The 21,665-nt window shown below is 38.5% G+C and overlaps 1 protein-coding gene across 4 annotated transcripts in view; it reads right to left on the bottom strand.

Annotated features, from left to right (window-relative positions):
* Positions 1–21,665, bottom strand: part of SPIRE1 (spire type actin nucleation factor 1) — a 124,931-nt gene that overhangs the window by 36,464 nt on the left and 66,802 nt on the right. For all 4 annotated transcript variants that reach the window (XM_085052496.1, XM_085052499.1, XM_085052497.1 and 1 more), the window contains exons 4-5: positions 10,502–10,627; positions 618–701 (exon numbers count right to left, since the gene is read on the bottom strand). In XM_085052496.1, the coding sequence (XP_084908622.1) occupies positions 618–701; positions 10,502–10,627 (210 nt within the window). The remainder of the gene's footprint in view (positions 1–617; positions 702–10,501; positions 10,628–21,665) is intronic.

Genomic DNA, 21,665 nt, shown 5'->3' with positions numbered 1-21,665 from the left:
ACTATTACTTCATATATTTAAAAAACCCAGAGATTGACTAGAACACAGCATCATAGAATGGTTTGGTTTGGAAGTACCCTAAAGCTCATCTGGTTCCAACCCCACTGCATTGGGCAGGGACACCTTTCACTATACAAGGTTGCTGAAATCTGTTCCTGAGCCTTACCACCCTCATTGCAAAGAATTTTTTCCTAATATATAATCTGAATTTTTCCTAATGTCAAATCTCAATCTCTTTCAGTTTAAAGCCATTCCACCTTGTCCTGTCACTAAAAGTCCTTCTAAAATGTCCCTCTCCAGCTCTCTTGGAGGCTTCCTTTAGGTACTGGAAGGCTGCTCAAAAGTCTCCATGGAGCCTTCTCTTCTTGACACTGAACAACCTCAGTTCTCCCAGCCTGTTTCCATAGGAGAGCTGCTCCAACCCTCTGAGCATCTTTGTGCACCTCCTCTGGACTCACTCCAATGGGTCCACATCCTTCTGAATGCTGGAGATTACAGAGCCAGACACTATTTCAGGTGGGGTCTCATGAGGGTGGAGCTAATAATGCCCTTCAACTTTATAAAGAAAAAGAAACTACCAGTAGTGATGCTGAATCACTATAAAATTTTTCTCTTACCCAGTCAGCATTTTTTAGTTCATCAAGATCTGTGCTGGATTCATCACTGGCCTCTTTGTCCATTTCCTGAATCTTCTTCAGGTTCTGCCAATGAAAAGGAAATGAGTCAATAAATGAACAGGGGCATTACTCTCAAGTAAAAGGGAAGCTTAATTTTTGATATCTCTTGTATCATGTTGTTTGGGTATTGTACTGAAGATTATATGACTTGAACAGCAATACTGTAGAAGTAACTTGAAACACTATTTGAATATATTTCTCTTCCTTGAAAAATTAATCTTAAATACTGGGAACAAATGTTAAGTTTTGAATATGAAAGTACTTCAGATAATAATATGCTGTAGGAAAAACTACACATTAAAATGTTTATATCCCTAAATTTTTATATGCACAGGAAAAATCTTAACCACCTCTCAGGTCTGTTTAAGCTACAACACAGAAAATATTACCAGCCTGGTAAGGATCCACTCATACCAAAACTACTGTTTGTTGAATTCAAGACAGCTCATTTTTGTAGAAGGAGAAATAGGGTACAAGAATGCTTTACACTGAATACTGACAGAATTGCATAGATATTGTAATTAATTAGTCTGTATTAACATGGGTATAGATTCTGAAATAATCACAAAATCATGTAAGGAAGAGAAATAGATTTTCAAAGATAAAAACTGCTACTTATGAACAAGATCAGATCATATAAATATGGAGAAGATGGTGTGCAAAGGGGCAAAAAAAAAAAGCTTTCATACCAACAAGAATATAAAAAATTATTATAGCAGACCAAAAAATAGGCAAGCTTGCACACAAAATGCTATGGCTTTACACAAATTTTCTTATACATATCAACACCTGTATATTCAAACGGCTAATTTTTTTTTGTTGTTTACTTCTCTATTGAAATGTTTTGGAATCAGCAGTACAAACAGTTCCTCGATAATCCACTTCATATTTACAGAGAGTTTTCCAGGAAATCTTTAACAACATTTAATTTGATCTGTTTTCTAAGTACTCACTAATTTATCCAAAACAGATAATTACCTCTGCTAACTACATTTTTATTGTATGAGACTAAAGCAACAGGTCAGAGATCTGACAGACATTATCTACCAAAAGTATTTCTATATTTTAAGCACTTAAGCTCTTCCTTTAATAGAACTGAACAATCAGTCTCAATTCAGCTTCTGAGCTTTCCAGAAGAAAAAAAAATAAGCATACATTTAAAAAATTTTTTTTTCCTGGAATTGGTTCCTAAACGGCCAGCACTTCAAGTGTAAGAAATGGAACCACTGGAAAAGTGCTTAACACACACATTTAACAGTGCAAGCATCAACCAAACCTGGCTGCAGAGACAGGACATGTGAATCAGCTACCACAGAGGTTTTGGAAAGACACCAGATGGGTTCTTCATTGTCTTATTCATGTAAGTAACACAATTGCTTTAGTATCAAAGAAGAAATACTACCATTGCCCTATCAAAATAAAATACATAATTTACCAGAAGACTCTAAAAAACCATAAATCACCCATACTAACAAAAGCAGATACATCATGGGACAATGTGGGAACATTTTGGCATGACTTGCAGCATCACAACAGGATACCCAATTGGGAAAGAATGTCTTTGTGGAAACTTCTGTTGGTCCTGGCACTGCGGTCAGTCTGACACTTACAGGCAATTGCCCTTTCCAGGGGAAAGACGGAAAAAATGGAAAGAACGGGTAACATAAAGGCTTTATTTATGTGTATTTTGCTATCCAGGCCTTCTTCTTTTCTGTATCATGCAGTTGGAGTAATCATTTAAAGTACAGTACCTGTGAACTGTAAATTACTTTCTTGCAAACTGCTAACATCTACTGGTAAACTGTAAAATATCTCTTTGTAATCAAAAAGACAACTTCAGTAAATGGGCTCGCAACTGCCATATTTGCTCCTCCTTCCCATACTGGAAGGTACACTTTAATTTTTAAAAAAACTAACGTGTCCCAGCTGCTTAGCCTATACTTCAGCTATTCAACAAGACTGGTGACAATCACCCATCTCAGCAACAGTGTTCCCTACCATACAGTTTGCAGGGCTGGTTTGTGCCCAAAGGCTGATGCTTTTGGCTGACATAAATATTTCATGAAGCTAGAAGAGATTATAACCTGTTTTTCTTAACAGCAGAAAATTAAGAAGGGGGAAAAAAATAAACCCTCAGCAGCTGAAACATCTTCCAAATAAGGCAGCCATCTAATTAGTTTCTCTGGAACATAGCTAGAGGGGCAGTTCCTACCCGAGAAAGAACAGGTGTAAATGATGCTGGTTACCACGCACCAGAGAGCTGCAGGAGCAAAACCTGCCAGCCAAGAGATAAAGTCTCTCCCAGGGCAGTTTTATGATACAAATGAGCTGGTACAAGCACAGGCTACTGCCAAAGCTGGGCTTCCTTTACTCTTCATCCCAGTGCCAAGTGCTTGGCTGTGGCCCTGGTACCACAGAATCCCACTTTGTAGGGGTAGTTCATTCCCATCTCTGGCACCTGACTCTGCCCCCTAAACACAGCTCAACATGCAATTAGTGGAGAAAAGTGGAAAATAAAGGAATTTCCATCATTATGGAACTGACAAAGCTTTGGAAGAAACCAGCAAGTGCTCTATGCTTGCAGGAAGTGTTCAGGAAGGCTTCTTTAACTCCTCTACACCTGGCAGGTGCTGCTTGGGAAGGAAGAAATTCACTGTAACAAATGATTATGTTTAATCTTGTCGGCTAAATGGAACATTAGGGTTACCCAGCATCCCTAGCCAGCATCAGCGGGTTTCTGCCTTTGTTTCAACTGTAAATTACAGAAACCAACACATTTAAAATACAATAGACCCTTTGTCACAATTCAACTGTGCTCCAAAACTTGCAAGTAACCTCAGCTGCTGCTGTAGCCACTTGCACTTACCCTTGGGACAATGGCTTAAGAAAAGCTATTACAGTATAATAAATATGTGGCCTAAATTGATTTCCATTCCAGAAAGCAGAAACATCTTAAAAGGGTTTTTCTAAACAATCCCAGAACCTCAGACCCATACCACAGACCTAATTCACCTATTACAGCCTAGGCATTCATTCAGGAAATAAAGGTTTGATGTGTAGGAAATGACTATTTCAAGAGCTTTCGCTTTTTTTCAAACCTTTACCGGATTTGACCATTTTTTAAAAAGACTGCATTTTGTGAAAAAAGCTAGTAATAAAAATATCAAATGTCTTCAAACCTCTTGCTGCACTATTAAAAGCAGGCAGTTGATTTGCTGCTGCTGCGTGGCCCACATTTGAGATGTGCTCTTCTGTGCTCAGTGACAGATGGGAGTTTATATAAGACTCTTGTCAGCACAGCTTCCATAAAATGCTTTCTAAAACACAGTGCTTTAATGAATGTGGTATTCTAGGGAATCCAGACCTGGACTTTGCCTTTCACCAATTGCAGAACACAGCCTACTGCAGTTCCCAGTTTATACACTTAATTAGGAGTCATTTGTTCACTGATTAAATTGACTCTTACACTGCTATCTGTGAAACTAATAAAACATTCCTGCATATCTAGGCTCAATCTAAAAATACATAACATGCACATATGGGAGAAACTGCTTTTAATTACCTTCAGATATTCAACTTGGGTTTAAATTCCAATGGTTTAGGTCACAGGGTCTTTGAAAAGACCCAAAACCCATTTAATTAATCAGAAAAGAATCAGTTAAATCAGTCCCTGAAAACCACAAGCTGATAGACAAAGTTTTTCATGTACAGAGGTATGGGCTCATGCACTTTGCTCAGCTGTGAAGAGGGCAATAGTCACCATGCTGCTCAACATAACTGTTCAGAAGAGGCAAAAAAACCCCAAACCAAGGGCATGTAAAACCAAGGGCATGTAACACTGAGTACCAGTGTCTGCACTACTTAAGACAATATAACCAAACCCTCCCCTGCCAAACACAAACCAGGAGCATTTTCCCTCACTAAAGGTCCTAAATTGAGGTATGGAACTGATGACAATGGGGCTGCAAGCCTGACGACAACACAGCTGCAAAAGTGGAGTCACTGAAGACTTGGAAGTGTAGGCAAAAGCGAAGTTATTAGCCAAAAGTTTCTGAATTAATTTATTTCTCCATCTGTGCTCTCTGAAAAGCCAAGCAGCAGAGTACTTGAAAGCTTTGACAGTCACAAGACTTTTGAAAGTAGCTTGGCTAATGACTCTATTTCCAAAATAAGTTAGCCATTAACGTTGTTTAGGTACCTATTAACTACCTCTCATCATATTTTGTACAAAAAATACAGCAGTATAGCCACCTGACTTTTTTCATTAGCTGTTTTCCAATTGAATCTTTGTATGGCATGAAACTAGGAAAAAAAGAAAGGAACAATTTCATTTCTATGCATGTACTTAACTAGAATTTCTGTGTTTACATTTCCTACCAATCGGATTGAAATATATCCAGGCAGACTGAAAGAATTATGTTTTTACATCAGAAGGTACAGAAATGAAAGGCCACATGTTTTAAAAGAACAGTACAAAGATGACATATTGGGAGCTTTCTCTGTGTTCTACCAAAAGCTTAATTACAAGGCACACTGTGGATAATGAAATTATGGATAAGTTTTTGATGAGCGTGGACTTTCACTGCAATCAGAGATGTAGGCAATTATAAAAATATACAAAGTCTTAATTAGTTTTTGAAGGAATATTAATTTTGATGCTCTAGGGTGTACATAAAGCTCTAAAACATTTTGAGATGTATGTCAAACCTACTGCAACAGATCTGCCTACTGCACACTTATCTCATATATCATGTTATGTTGGCTAGCATCACATGGTGTTTTCTGGCACCCCCTGTGCCAGTTGTGGAGTTCATTACCCACAGCTCTACATGCTACAGACCAGCATCACCTTTATTGGGACCACTCAGAGAGTCACAAAGTGTTTGAGATTAGAAGAGATCTCTGGAAATCAGCTGGTCCAATCCCTCTGCTAAAGCAGGGCCACACATTGCCCAACATCATGTCCAGGCAGCTTCTGAACATCTCCAAGGACAGAGAACCCACAGCCTCCCCAGAAAACCTTTGTCAGTGCTCAGTCACCCTCACAGTAAAAACAGTATTTCTGGCTGTTCAGAGGGAACCTCCTGTGTTTTAGTTTGCGTCCATTGCCTCTGGTCCTGTCCTCTTTGCACTCTCCCCTCAGGCATTTAAAGATATTTGTGAGATCACCCTGAGCCTTCTCATTTCCAGACTGAACAGCCCTGGGTCTCAGCCTTTCCTCACAGGAGAGCTTTTCAGTTCTTCATCATCTTCCTTGCCCTCCCCTGCACTCTCTCCAGTAAGTCAATGTCTCTCCTGTACTGGTGAGCCCAGAACTGGACCCAGTACTCCAGCTGTGGCCTCACCAGGGCTGAGCAGAGGGGAAGGATCACCTCCCCCGACCTGCTGGCAACACTCTTCTTAATGCAGCCTGGGACACCATAAAGCTTCTTTGCAGCAAGAGCACATTGGTGGCTCACTCAGCCATGAAGTGCATATGGAGCATTAACTCCAGGAGAAGGCAAGACCAGGCAGTAACAGGGAGCCAAAGGGCAGATATCCCTTCAATAAAGCAGGTTTGCAATGTGGATACAGCCCTGGTGAATCCCCTGTCTGATCCAGAGCAGCAATTTCTGCATTCCTTTGCTGGTATAGTCTCTCCCTGTCTCTCTCAGTCGCACTTGATGCTATTTCTGAGCAATGTGTGTGACCTTTTCAGATACTCCACAGCAGGATACTTCTCAGGAACATTTGCTTTATCTCATGGACATCACTTATTTGTGCCTACAGTTCTGTCTATGGCCAGGTGCCAACAAAGGTTATGTCAATGACTTTTGGATTATCCTGAAAAAGATGTATCTTTTCTTTTACCAATTAAAAAATGGGTCAATTTTTAGGAGATATTCAAATTACCTTGCTACCTGCCATGCACATGTGCATCTCCTTCATCTGGTTGACCATTCTTCCCCTAATTAAAAAAAAAAAAAAGGGAGAGATCCCCTTTCTGTGGGATTTTCTTACTGCAATTTTGAAAGCTCACTTCTTGACATCAAAAACAAGCTGTAAATGCTTAAACAGCAGGACAAGAGTTAGGAGGCCTTGGCCCATCAGAAGACCACTCCTGGATGGCAGCAGCTGGTATCCAGGGTGGGTCTGCAGCAAGAGCACATTTCACAGAGCCGAAGCAGCATACAGATGCTGCCAGCAAACTGAAAAAACACCCCAGTGAAATTGCTAGAAAAGCTTCACCTTGCAAAACCAAAATTTTTAGTTGTTTACTTTTTTAACTATTGCAACAGTAGTATCACATCTCTCTCAACTCTGTCTTGTGCAGCCACTACATTAAACATTTTACACTCTTTAAGAATGGAAGTACTATCTCCCTGCCTGCAAATCAACTTTACTGCTGACCTTTCATACAAAGAGAATCAGACTGGAAGTAACCACATGGCATCAATTATGTGACAAAGTGCCTTAAACATTCTATCTGACATCCACTGAGATGATCTGAACAGCTCACTCATTGCTTCATCATTTCTGATTAATACACTCACCCAAATTCATGCCAGTAGAACCCTTTGTGAATCTACGCTCTATTTGTTATATGACAGATGATGACTGGGGAACACGTCACTCCTCAGTGTATATACTAGTATTAAAACATATTACAGCCCTATAGACCTATCCCTCCTACCTACTAGTCTATCCCTCTTGAAATCATGGATTTTCAAAGTCCTGATAAGTTTTTACAGGGACAAATTGAAAACAGCATCACAGCAATATCTTCACCTGCCTCTTTCACAGTTTATTTCCCATCTGAACCTGTTCTAGGCTGCAGCAAAAGGTAGGTCAGATTTAGTTCACTCCAGGCAAGTGAATTTCTGCAGATAAAAATTCTCCCTCTTCCACTGCAGTGAAGCTGCCTGTTTAAGCATTTACTGACCAAAACCTATGAACCTCATATACCTGGAAAACAGATACCAGGTGCCACTCAGTGGCCCCAGAAGGAATCCAAGTAATTTCAAACTAATTTTTATCCATAAGAAAGTTATATTAAGTAATTTCAGAGCATTCTTTCACCTTTTTGGTCTTTTTTATTTCATTTTGATCTCACATCCACAACCGTGTCTAGGTCTGAGGGAATCTAAAGAAGATCTCTAAATAAAGCTGTTATTTTTGAAATAACTAACAGTGTAAAATTGCTGGCATCTTTAGTGTCAAACCCACGATATTACACAGTATATTTTTTTTAAATCAGAACTGATGTATGTAACTTGGGTTTTTTCCCCCTGGTTATCTGTTAATGCAATCACCACAAATTTACGACAACAAAATTTCCTCACTGAAGTATTCTGTGTTTATCTCTTTTATACCCAATACTTATATGACTATAAAAAAAAGGAAAAGAAAAAAGAAATTCACTAGAAGACTATTTAACTGTACTCGTCATGACCTAATATTCTGCTATGTATTTGCAAGACAGAAGAGCATGTAAACAATAACACAGCTTTTACTGGCACAAACCTAGTGTGATCATATGATCCCTGCTTGCCTCAAGTATAGACTATAAAGGTCATTTTAAAATGGTGCAACAAGATTTACAGCATTCCACCTCATACTTTCTTCATACCTATTTTTTATTTTGTACACTATATTGTTTTCAAAATTAGTTAGATAAAAGCTATGACCAAGGACCAAGCACATAACAAACACAAAGCATTCAGATTCCAAAAGCTGCTTCTAAGATAACTTTCTTTTTAATTTCTTACATGCCTACTGAGGGACTGATCAAGAGTAAAATGAAATCAAAAGGTCAAAATTCTGGCCCTGGTTAGGTGCAGCAATAAAAGTCTTACTGATTCAGTAGGGCCAAAATTCCATCTACAAGGATTACTTCCTTTGACCTAAATGTGCTTTGAATCATTGCCTAATAGCCTGTGAGAGGCAAATGGTTTCTTTCATTTGGGATTAACTCATAGTATGCTCTATGGTGTGATTAGATGTTGTCAAGTTTTTATGCACAATTACAAGGTGATTAAATAATTTTCAAACTCAAAATCCCTGCCACTTTTAAAAATAATTTTAAAATATCATTGTTAAGACTTGATTTTAAATTATTATAGCCCACAATATTTTACTTTGACACTGACAACAGAGATGCCTTATTACTGCTCACTGTGGCCAAGATGCTGGAGAATTATTGGAAACATAATTCCCCTCTGAGCAGAAAGAAGAACTCTGAAAGGTCTTATTTCTGAGTGTCAACATGGACTTTGCAATAGCTGATCAGTGAGGTGTTTCCAGCACAGGTCCCTCAATTAATATATCCAGTAGTTAAAAGCTGAGATGTGAAATTAATGATGTCAAGGTTTGGGAGACAGATTTAGCATGGAGATCTTGTATCCTGACTCGTCCTTGTATCATGGGTATTGGATGCAGATGTCCCATAACACAGGCACTTCAGCAAACACGTGGCTCTCCAGCCATGCTGACACTGTCAAAATTATCCTGGTATGACACTGCTTCAGTTTAAAAATTGCTTTCAGTTTGAATTGGACTGGGGAAGAAGGGGAGATGAAATTTGGCCCTGTGCAGCAGAAAAACATCTCAGAAGGATTCTCCCTCTTCGATGATGCATCTCAGTCAGGAAGGAAAAAGCACCAGCCCCTTATGCCTCTGACTGGTTTGCATATTCCACCACCATGAGAAAAGCTCTCTTGTGCTGCTCTGAGGCTCACCTGACCCTTTAATGAGCTGATCCAACTCAATAACCTGACAAGGAATAACTCCTTTATTTTTTGTTTTGCTTGCTATTTGCTGGGTTTGTTCCCTAGAACCAGAAGAAGGAAAACAGTGGGCGTATGTGTGTGTGGGTGGAACAGCTCTGCCTCTTTCAGCAGCAAAATTTTTAGGTCAGACTGTAAAATCTTATCCTGCTTTTCAGAGGTACTGTAGATCTTGACTTACAAAAGAAAAGAAAATCCTTCAGGGATTTATTAAAAAAAAATTTATGAAAGCATTGTTACTTGACAAGTTGGCTTCGGTGAAGAAACCAGCTTTAAGAAAAGAGTTTTCCTTCCTGCCCTTCACCTCACCCACCAGTTTTCCAATGTTACCAGCACCCATAATGTTTTAACACAACTGTTCACAGGGCCATTCTGTAAGCAACACCACTGAAACTATCTGCAGTAAATATCATCCTTAAAGTCACTCTTCAGCCAGAGCCGTTAATTGCAGTGGTTCACAGGATGGCCTTTCAGCCAACAATCACAGCCAAACAGGCAGTGATCACAAGCATCGTGACCTGAAGGGGAAAATTTTTCTATTTTTAAAATTGGCTCCGCTGTGAAACCAACGTGACAGACAACAAACCAATCATACAGCAAAAGGTAAGAGAAGCTGCTGTCTGGGGACAAAATATGAGCAAGAAAAATCTCAGACAATTCTCAGCAAAGAGAATTCCCTCATGGGAAGGAGCTGAGGAAGAACAGGCAAAGCTCCGACACTTTATAATATCCCAGAAACACCAGAGAAGCTTTTAGACTCAAAAACTCTGCATACAGGCATGCAGGAATGGGTACATATATGCAATGTGTTACCCTCAAAGAAAATAGTCTGTTTTACTCCCAAATAGACTAGTCACAGTTAGTAACAAATTCTAAGGATGTAAATGGTTGCAGGCCAAAGTAAAAAACCCCTCAGCTGAAGAGCTGTTCTCCCTGAACACTACAGATCACCTCCTCAAGAATCTGACATTCCCTACTGGCTGGGTACAGAAGCAATTTTGCAAACCGAATTCACATGGTGATGAGCTCAAAAGCAGAAAACCTTCTCAGAGTGCTTACCTCTTTTGCACTTTTAATTTTGGCCAGGAAAGTGTAGAGCTCCATTGTTTCAGCAAACAGAGCCCGACACACTGCTTGATAGTGGTTGGGTGCCTCTGATCGGGTTGGCAGGTGGGCAGCACACAGCTGGGGAGAAAAATAAATAACAGGATCAAAACAATGCCCCATTGCTTTCATTAATGCTACAGAGCATGAGGTAACATGAAAGTGAATGCAACCGAATATCAAGGGCACAAGCATCCATGAGACATTTCAGTTTAGTCAGAAATTGGGGTGTATTTTCTAAACCTTCTGTTCCTATTTATTTTATGAGAAGAGTACCACAGGGATGGTAAGGGGACTGGTTGACCATGTTCTGGAAAACCAAGACATTGCCTTTTCATAACAAAAAAAAAACCAAAACAAAAAGACAACATAATTGTGAAAACAATCTTGTAGTAGCAAATTTTGGGAAAACATACTTAATTCAAACCAGCTTTAACAGTAAGTATTGTTTAAGTGTTCCTATAAATGTGGAAGAGAACTGTATCCCTACCAGTTTATGAAAGGATGGAAGGAGAAGCAAGAAAGAAGTACAGGATAATGATCAATATAAAACTCTGATCAGATTTATTTCAAGCTGTGCAAAGATTTTAAAACTCAGCAGGAGCTATGGAAGCACAAGCTTATTGCTTTACCTCAGACATTCATGAACATTTCCAAACACAGGCATGGCTAATGCAAAGAACACTGATAGATGTTTTCGTATATGCTAAATCTCCAAAACCTTGAAAGCCTACTCCAATCACTAATAATCCTTCACAATTACTGATAAACAGCCAGTCCAGCATTGCTTTTAGAGTAAAACATGCAGCTCCCATTTTCAACAAGAGAAGTTTCACTGAAACCAGCCTTTACATTTCAAACTGAGAACCTAAATGGTATGAGCCACATCCAGCTTCATGAACATGAACATCCAACTTCTACTACTGCAGAACAGCTCAGCACAGATGATAATAGTTGTAATATCATTTTTCCCCTAAGTTAAATCCATCACCTGCAAGTATTCATCATGGAAATATCGTCTGAAAACAGACAGAATAAAATAACATCTGTATTTGTTTTCTAAATACTTTTAAATTAAAAAAATCCCAATGCTGAAACCTGAGTATCCATATCATGTATAATACTGGTCTATATGCAAAAATAAAACAAAGTCTTAACAAAGGCCTTAAAATTTGTCTTGTTTCTGCAGTTGTACAGTAACTATTTATTATATATATAGCTACCTTCAGATCTCCAGAACTAAAGCTTGAGACAAAGCCTCTTTAGCAGAAGAGCCCTTAATTAGCCTAGTGGCATACTTGTCTAAATCTCTCCTGTTGTTACAGTGAACGCTGTGGCTACAAGGGGCACCATGCATGTAAAGCTCAGGCTGCTTTTCCATATTACTTTCCATTTGACTTAAATCCATACTGCCACTAAATGGTGTGGTCCTGTGGCCTCCAGCTGTAGGAATCCACAGATGCCCTGATGCTGGCACGGGAGTTCATGCCCTAACTCAGGGAGGATTACTCATCTGGACAAAAATTAACAATGTGAAGGAAGTGGAGGAGACAATTACTCTTCATGGCATGGACACACACACAGTAGAGCAGCCAAAAAGGAGCAAGGAGAACGTGCTGCCAGGGGGGGAAAAGGGAGGAAAGGCTGAACAATTGTGTTTGGGTACAGTCAGATTTAGATTGGCTCGATCTCACTGACAAGCTGCTCTCTGAGGCCATAGGCCCCTTGCTACCTTTTATTTCTTTCCATTAGAATAACAATACAGAGCTCAGTGGCCAGATTTGGTAAACTCCTTTGATAAGCTTTAACAAGCACAATTTGGATCCCTGCAATATCCTGTTCTGATTACGTACCCCTAAGTATTTATCTCCTTTTAGTTGTAAAGAAAAGAATTTATATCTAAGGCAAGTTTATATATAAGTATGCATACATTTTTATTCATTCCTATATATTTTCCTTCTATGTAGGAAATACAAGGCAGACATGTTCATCAAACTGCCGTTGATCCCTACATTTCAAATTTTATGCTGTTTTGCAATGGATGGCCAAAATTTTCTAACAGTCTTCAAATTAATTTCTGTGTAATTCACAAGGACACAGTCGACAGCTGTATCCCTTTTTCTCTGCCCCCTCCTTCCCCCCCCCCCGCTTTTTCCCTCCTTTCCTTTTTTTCCTTTTGTAACAAAACAGATAATTTCCTTTGCAGATAAAGGAAGAAAAACCCAAACAGATGCGCTCCTAATGTGTGAAATAGTGATAACACATACCATTAAGATAAAATCTATTAAATATTTCCCTTAACTTAATGAAAATATAAGAACATTAGACCAAATTCTGAGTATGGTTGTGTTCTTTTTTCTCAATAATGAATCATGTTCTTACTTGCTTTACCAAGTTTTCATTTTCTGGTTATAAATTATAGTACAGATAAAAGGGTTTCATTCTAAAATACACCACTTACAAGAATAAAAATAACAGCAGTAGCACTTTCAAAAAAGATCATAAAATAGTATAAGTCTTCATAGCTGAGAATAAAATTTTATTATTATACAGACGTCACATAGGTTTTTAAGAATTTTTTTTTCTTTATTCAGAGGCATGTTAATTAGAAACAATTTGCATCAAATATTAAGAAAGTTAATGAAATGCAGCAGTGACAAGTTCAAGCAGGGAATGTTGTAATATTGATTTTATTATTGAACAAAAAGTAAAGCAAAAGAAAAAAGCCTGCTGCTGAACCTAAGTTACAAAAGCAACCACATAAAACCTGACCATTTGGTTTGCAAACATTAGGTTGCAGGTATTAAAGAAGGACCAGCAGCTCCTACTTTCATGTTCTGAGAAATCAGTCTCTGAGTGATCTTATGTGAAGATACATTACATAATAAAACTCCTAGTGGTAATATTAAGTCAAAAGACTGAACATGAATTTTTTTGCAGTAGGGAAGGTAAGCCTGAAGAAAAAGGCAAATGTAAATTGGACAGACTGATTTTTTTTCCCCTTCATTATAATATATTGTACTTGCATGTTGGTTCAGAATGCCTGACAAGCTATAACTTCTGCATGAAAAAATATCAGAAAATCTAGGCAGGCAAGGCAAATCAAGTATGAAATGTCACTTCGAGCCTGAGTTCAGGATATTTATCCACTTTAAAAAATTTAAAATCTGTAAGTTTATGGTAGTAGTGTTTGAAAAGCCATATTACTGTAACACACAACAAAAATCCCAGTCAGAATGTTTTAAAAACTGAGATATGAAAGGACAGCCACCTAACAAACTCCTCCTCTTACCATGTCATAGTGGTTGTGGTGCAAGAAGGATTAAGATCACATATGCAGTCTTTTCCAGTAATTTTGAGGTTGTATGCTTATTCTGACACTTGCCTTTTCATGCCTCATGATACATCTCAAAACTACCCTAAGGGGAATGAACTTGAACAGTGCCCAGAGCTTAAGACAAGGGCTGTTTGTTCTGCTTCCAAGAAGTCTCAGCAAGTATGGCTCAAAACAGATTATGTGGTCTTTGCAAACTGGTGAAATAATAAAAATATTATCAACTATTGAAACATTAACTAGCTCAGTCTGTAAATATTTCCATTTCCAATCATTGTGAAGAGCTGGGATTTTTAGTTTTTTTTTCTAACTGAGCCTATCCAAAACCCCAGCTTGACCCAAAGCATTCAATCTTTGCTTAGATCACTAAGAAGATTAGAGGCTGTTTCCATCCACATTCAGGGTTCACAGGAAAAAAAGGCATTATGTAAATATCATAGGCCTGCCAGCTCCTCCAACTTCATCCTCAGTTGACTAGGAAACAGGGTGTACCAAGCCAAAGCAGTGCTAACAGGAATCACAATTTAACCATCTGAAGAGATCAAACAGCATTTCTTACATTTGTCTGAATATATTCCAGCAAGGTTTTCGTAAAATTACAAAAAATACAACTGACTTGCCCATTAAAATGCAGGTAAGTTTTGCAAAACTTTTTTGGCTAGATATATACTGGAAGCTTCATCAAAACACCTGGGCTGCTGGAATTAAGATTTCAAAAGACAAAAAGTGTTTCCACTTGTAATCATCTTGGGCAGAAGGCCTGTATGAATGCACCACAAAGAAGAAAAGGAGTTCTTTTTCCCATGGGCCACAAAGACAGGCCATTGATATTATGCAAAACATATTACCAGCCTGCAAATGCCAGGCTTGTTAAGTGTTTTGAAAGCCCTGGAGTATTAACAGAGACCTAAAAGATGTACTTTTTTCTTAAGCAACAAGAAGAAATTACTTTAACCAACAGATCACTGAGCATGCAATGTACTAGGCATCTGCCTCATCCTTTGCAGTATGGCATTGCAACAGGTTCACAAAATAAAACTCAGCTTGAGATGCCTTTTCAAGTCAAGGCTATTTTCTGAAAGATTTTATCTCCATGAGGATAAACCAGAGTTTATGATTAGGCTTTTTTTAATATGAATGTGAACTTCAAGGAGCCACATGCCTTACCAGAGAAATCTTACCAAGACGGTACCTGCGTGTTCGTAAAACTCAACCAAGCATTTTGCTTTGCTTAAGTATCCAGAATAACATTGAGAGATGGGCTGTTCACAGGAATGAGGGTTTTTTCATGGGTTTGTGAGATGTTTCTGCCTGCTAGGACCACCCCTGTGCATAGGACCCGTGACTTAGGCACAGTGCAAGTTTTGAGGTGGCTTTCACAACAGCTGGAGCTAAGTCACTGCTCCCCACCACTTCAGAGCTGCTCTCTCAAGCTTTCCAGGCAGAGATTTGCCCCTGGCTCTGCTCCTTGTAACTGCAGTGGGCAAAGGACTAGCTGATCCCTCTGATAAAGGCTTCTAGGGGAATATTACCAAGGTAAGACCTTTTGTGATAAGACAAAAGGGATGGGAGCAGAGGTAGCTAGTAATCCACAAAATAAATTGACAGAAAATACAGAAAGTATGCACAGAAAGTTACTCTTCATCTGCAAAAGTTTGGTAACTTTTAAATTGATATTTTAAATGGTATTTTGCAAGTGTCATGGAATGTCCAATTGCTTGATATGTGAGCTCCTAGTGAATTTTACACACCTCAAGGAAAAGGTAGGTTTTGTGGAAATTGAAGCAAATTGCTTGAACCAAGCACGTCTACTTTGATATTTAAGTGTTATCCAGCACTCTGGTAAGGCTTTCCCTTGTGCTGGTATTTGTTGTTTTAATCATCACTTTGGGGTGGACAAGAGAAGTACTACACAGTTCTCTACTTTAACGATTTCCAAATGTAATGTTTTAAGTGATCCTCCCCAAAAAATTACTTAATAAATACAGTTTTTCTTTACTGATTTTCCTTTCTAGTATGAAACTGCAAATGCAGCAGCAAAGCTATTGCATTTGGCAATAACAGATATAGTTTGATTAAATAGTGGCCTTGGTTAGTTCTCTCTTTCAGGACTCTAAAAAGGAGACAACCAGGTTGCTACTGAAATTAAAGATATAATTGCAAATGGGAATTAGATTATGCCAGGATTGAAAACAGTGCTTTGCATAGGATCTTGATCCTTGAAGAAATGTCCACTTTGTCTGTATCAGATAATCGTCATTGTCATCACTAACTACCCACTGCTTTGCAAAGTCTGAGGATTAAAGGCCTTGAGCAAATTATTTATATATATGCCGAAATGCCAAACAGGAGTGGACTAACAAATGTTTACAAATGCCCTCCTGAGTCAAAACTGAAGTCAGCATGGAAGTAAAATGGAAAGACTCTCATCATGTGGGTAGACTGTGCTGGGAAATGCTGTCATCTGGTTTTGTATGCTGTTGTTGTTTTAGAAACAAAAAGCAAAACACACGAGTTCAACAATGCTGAGATGAAACTGGTGCACAGTTAAGGACTCCCTTCAACTATTTTCTTCTGAACAGAGTATCTGTCCTGAGACTGTTTCCTTCAGGTACCAATTGCATTGAGGTGCTGAACACCATGATTCATTTTCTTTCTTAACACTCCACAACTCTTTGAAGAGTCTTAACTACTTTTCTACACTAGTAAACTGAATTTAAGCAGTGATGAGAATCTTGAAAAATTTCAACAGACAGCAACTGCAAGACTAACACCTCACTGAACTGTCTCACTTATAAACTTGAACCTTATCCAACAACAGACAATTAAAAGTGAAGACAATTTGTAATCTATGTTTATATGATACCATCTTTAGGTAAACGAGTCTTACAAATATTTAACATAATTACAAACACTTTTGAAAGTATTTAAAACTTACACTGGTGTTAGGAAAAGGAAAGCAAATTCCAGTATACGTCACTGACCACATTTAAATTTTTAAGCCAAATCCTGTATTTTTCATGCTCAGTGAACCCTATTCTTACTCTTTAATAGCTTTCTAAGAATGAAGACCATGACTATCAAAACAGACTTTAAATGAAAGTCAACCTATATTTTTTTGAGATGATGATTATTTCCACCTGACATTTTAATATTAAGTTTTCAATGACTGACTAATTTTATGTGCTAGTGCAGACTTCTTGACAAAGCTGCATTTGTATAAATTCTCATTTCTACTTGAAAGCTACTAGGGTATTTTTACCCCTCAAATACAGCCCCCTGCATACAGCTGTTTCTGGATTATGTGTTAGGTGTATTGTTACACTGTCTTTACCCAGTGGACTAACAACATCCTGCTTCTCAAAGAGGCTTGTTTCAAAAGAGCCAATTAAGTGAAAACCAATTCTGCATTCTCTCTTAGTTTCAGAGAAACTGTGCTCTGTTGTTTCTTAGCAGAATAATGGAGGAATTAATAATATAAATATGCAGTAATCTGAATTTGCTAGCTCTCGTTCTTTGACTATTCAGAGGAACATCAATGGGATTATTCATGGGCAGGGGAGAAAACCTACCATTTATATTTTTCCCAGTTTTTTACATGAAATGTCAATCCCTGCAACATTTAGCAAAACCACTAGGTAGCCTGTCAGCAACAACTGTTTTGTAAAGCTCTCTTCTTCACAAGACGACAACAGCTCACTGGGCAGCTCTCATCTGTCCCACTCACACATCTGCATTTCATGCAGGAACAGCAGCGTGAAGGATGAGACGGAGGCATCTGGGTAAGAAAATCAGCTTCAAAAGCAGAGTGGAGGTGTAGATGGGAAAACACGATAAAACTGGATAATTACAGGAGAAGGGGCGTGGCTGTGCATATTCACAGAGCTACTTGTAGTTATTTAGCTAACAGCCCATTAAACTGTGGAACCACCCTTCACATAATTAAATAACTTAGAGCTGAACAACTGCTAGCAAAGAGCTGCACCTCTGTAATGCCATGTTGTATGGTTGTCTGCCATGCTCTCCAGGCCCTCATTTGGGCTGGAGAGTGCCTTCTACTGCTACTGAACTACTGCTTCCGTTCAGGAGATGAGAGGAGAGCTGATTTTGTACCAGGATGCTTGGCACATGCAGCAGAGAATGAGGGCAGGACAGAAGCCTTTCTTTCTTTCCCTCTCGCCAAGACCCCATACAAGCAGATAAAGCAGCGATTCCACCCAGGCTGCTGCTTGAAAAAAAAAACAAAGTAACTCAGGAAAAACAGTAGAAAAGAGTGAAGTTTTCAAACAGCATAAATGAGAAAATTATTTTATCAAAAGGTTCTATAAAATGTTGGGGAATGATTCTCAAATCAGACACCAAATCACACTGACACACATAAAAAAGGAAGGGGAAAGAACTGCAGATGAGAGACTGTATCTCTCAGTTTTTGAATAATGCCCATCAGTCTCATCACTACACAGTTCAGATGTTCATACACTTTCTAGCTGAGAGACAATATATTAATGTAAGCCAGTTTATTCATGAGCCACTTAAAATCCAATTAAAATAAATCAACTAAAATAAAAACATGCACTTTCCTTGGCAGCAGTTTACAGTTCACATACAAAGCTTCAAAGTGTATGGGTGTGTGGGAAGCTTGTTTGTTTTTATGTAAAGCACTGAAACTTCTCTCAGTAGGCATAATAATAATAATAATTTGCTTTCATGTTTTGTCCTGAAGCATGGCTTTTTTATTCATATCCAAAAAAACAGATTTCCAGCCACATAACCAAACAGACAGCATTACTAAGCATAACAATCTGTTAAACTTCACTTCCAATGAAAAAATCAAGTAACTTCTAACCAGTCTCATTTTGCTTTCAATAGACCTCAGCCTATGGAAAACTGTTCTACTCCTTCATGTGTGCCTACTCCTTATTTGTAGCACCTTTGTCAGGAAAATCAGGTCTCAAAACCCTGATTGCATGAAAAAGGCCTACAGAAAAATTCTTTCTCTCCTTCTTCTAGGCAAGTATGCTTAACAAGTTTCTCTTAAAATTTATTGCCACTGAATCTACATTGCAATTCTTATCAAGTATATCCATTACATAAGTGTTATGTAACATATGCCACTCTAAGTATGAACAAAATTATTTAACTGACAATTTATTGATTAAGCAATTTTGATTCAAATATATGTCCTTGCTTATTCAAACAGAACACATATCCAATAAATCAGAACTTTAAAAGTGTTATTTTCTCCTCAATTCCCTCTGTTTGCAGTGGTGGTGCCCTTTTTTGTCCTTTTCCTTACGCACTTAATTCCTGGAAACTGTCTCCAGTATGGCAGTTACTGGAAATGGAATTACCTGGAGCCAATGGCTTTGACATACTCCCTGCACAGAGGTGGGACTACCCACCTGTAGGGACTGCAGGTGGTGTTTATACTGCCCTGAACGCTCAGAGGCTTGAGGGAAAGACAACTTTGCTGCTTCGCTTTGCCTCCACACACTTCTTGCCAATGGCAGCAACAGGAGTAAAAGCACCACTCTGTCAAGTATTCAAGGGCAGTTCATGTATCCCAAACTGCTGAGTCTGCACTGTGGGGGTTGTAGCTGTGCTGTAGGGGCTCTGTCACAACCTTGCAGTCCATGCCTGCATATATTCTTTCTCCCTTGTGATATTAGGAACTATGAATTTTGTCAGTGCATCTGAGGTCAATGCAAAGGCTACTGAGCTGGTCAGGAATCTTTTCTGATCAAGAAAACTTAAAAAATTCTGGATCAAAGCCATAGCTGACCAAATCACATATGATGCTACAGTGTATTTTTCCCTGCTCTGTTTGCCCATTTGCACTTCCATCTGCTCAAAAGATCTTGGTCTCCATATGAACATTTAGGATGGACAACTGTAGTGAATTATTAAGCATCTTGAAGTAATTGACAGTTTTCTTGAAATCTTAGGTCCTGAACTCATGGGAACATATATGAAATATAACCTTCGTTATATCTAATTAAGAGATTGTGAAAATTCTAGTACATTTTAAAGGCTGACCTCTTGCTCCAATCTTAAAATACATTAGTTTTCTAACATCATGACTTCTGGGAGGGGAGAGCAATGAGTCTTTGCTTCTAAAAGAGATGAACAACGCAGACCTCAACACAAGGTGAGAACCCAAAGGTGGAGCGCAAGAGAAATTGTCTCTTGCTAATAAGCTAAACACAAGAACATTTCTTCCTCCTCACTGTTCTAACAGTCACCTTATTTATTTCAAAATATGCCACTTGTAGAAGGAGGCCAACCAATGTACCTGGGCCAATCTCTGGCTGCAGAAACAAGCATAGTTTGTTATATTTTCAAAAAAACTATTTGTACTTTTAAATGCTGAGCATTCTTTTGGAAATTAACTTACTTGAGCACTCAGAGAAAGATGCATTGGAAAACATAAAGTATTTGAAGAATCTTTCCAACCCTTTTAGCTTGCTTTAAATTAGCAAAAATTATTTTGCACTTTAGGTTATTTGAACCACATCAGATAATTCTTACCATTCTTATCTGAGAAGGAACCTTGTAGAAACAATTCTGTTCCTCAGTAAAAGGGATGTGTCCTCAACAGAGAATAGTTCAGGGAAAAAAACAAACAGCAAAAAAAGCAACAATAAAAAAGCCCCACACACCAACCCAGCTACCAGCTGCCTCTTCATCAAAATCTTATAATCTGAAGAGAAAAGGAAAAAATTGAGGGAGACAAACCATTTTCCTAGTTCTCCAGTCAAGTGCTGCATGACTGCTTTGTTTTCAAACACAGCTCTTAAAATAATTAAACTACTTTTTGCCAAGTACTCTAAGGACCTGCACCATCGGTAATTATTTACCTGTTCTCAGTTACACATCATGAAAGATATATCTCTACAAGTCAGGCAGGAACTCCCAGCTCAGTTCTTCAACTTCAAAGCTACCTTTAAAACCCCTGGCACTTGCAGAGGCATCTACTACACGTCCATTGAACTAGATGTATTTACATGATAAGTCTATCAATGCTTTCTAAAGCACAAATATAAAAGGAATTAAATCTCTGGAAGGTAATTAATACTGTAGTGACCTCAATCCATGGAGAGTAAGGTTATCAAAGGGGTGATCGTGGTGGAGCACTCTCCTGCTTGTACTCAAAGACCAATTGTTACTCTTGGACAACTCTTTTCTGTACTAACATTTTTAATGATAAAACCACTTTTAAAGGCTGAAAGTCAGGGCAGTTATTTAAAAAAACCCAGTAACTAGAAATGCAAATATAGAAATCTATTTCAAACATTGCTACCTTCAGCAAGATGAACATCAACTTCATATAGAACTTAACAGCAATGGATAAAGGGACATACCTAAAATACTACCTCAGCTGGAGTTAGTTGACAGCTCTGAACCGAATTTAGGATGCACCATCACATCTACAAAGAGTCTGGTGTAAAACTAATGAGTGTTTAAGTTTACAGATTGTTCTGTCAGCAAAGGTAACTTCAAACATCACTCTCTTGTCAAAAAACCCGAAACTGTTACGAAAGGACTTTTTTGCAAGTATCCTTAAGTATACATCAGGGTCTCACAAGAAAGGCAGCTTTAAGAGGAAGCTGGGGGAGGCAGGAAAGGTGAGGGGGGCTCAGTTCCCTCAAACTTTGTGTGACACCAGCAAGGAGCTGCAGAGAAACCACTGTGCTTGCAGCACCTTCATTAAAAGGCCTACACAGCTGCCAAATCACCCTCAAAGAGAGGTTACCTTTATCTGTCAGAGTGGTGAAGTAAATTAAT

This window comes from Lichenostomus cassidix, chromosome 2 (assembly GCF_008360975.1).
Source record: "Lichenostomus cassidix isolate B80296 chromosome 2, HeHo_3.0, whole genome shotgun sequence".
Lineage (NCBI taxonomy): Eukaryota > Metazoa > Chordata > Aves > Passeriformes > Meliphagidae > Lichenostomus > Lichenostomus cassidix.
Note: the sequence above shows the minus strand (reverse complement) of the source record. Positions and strands in the feature narration are given on the sequence as shown.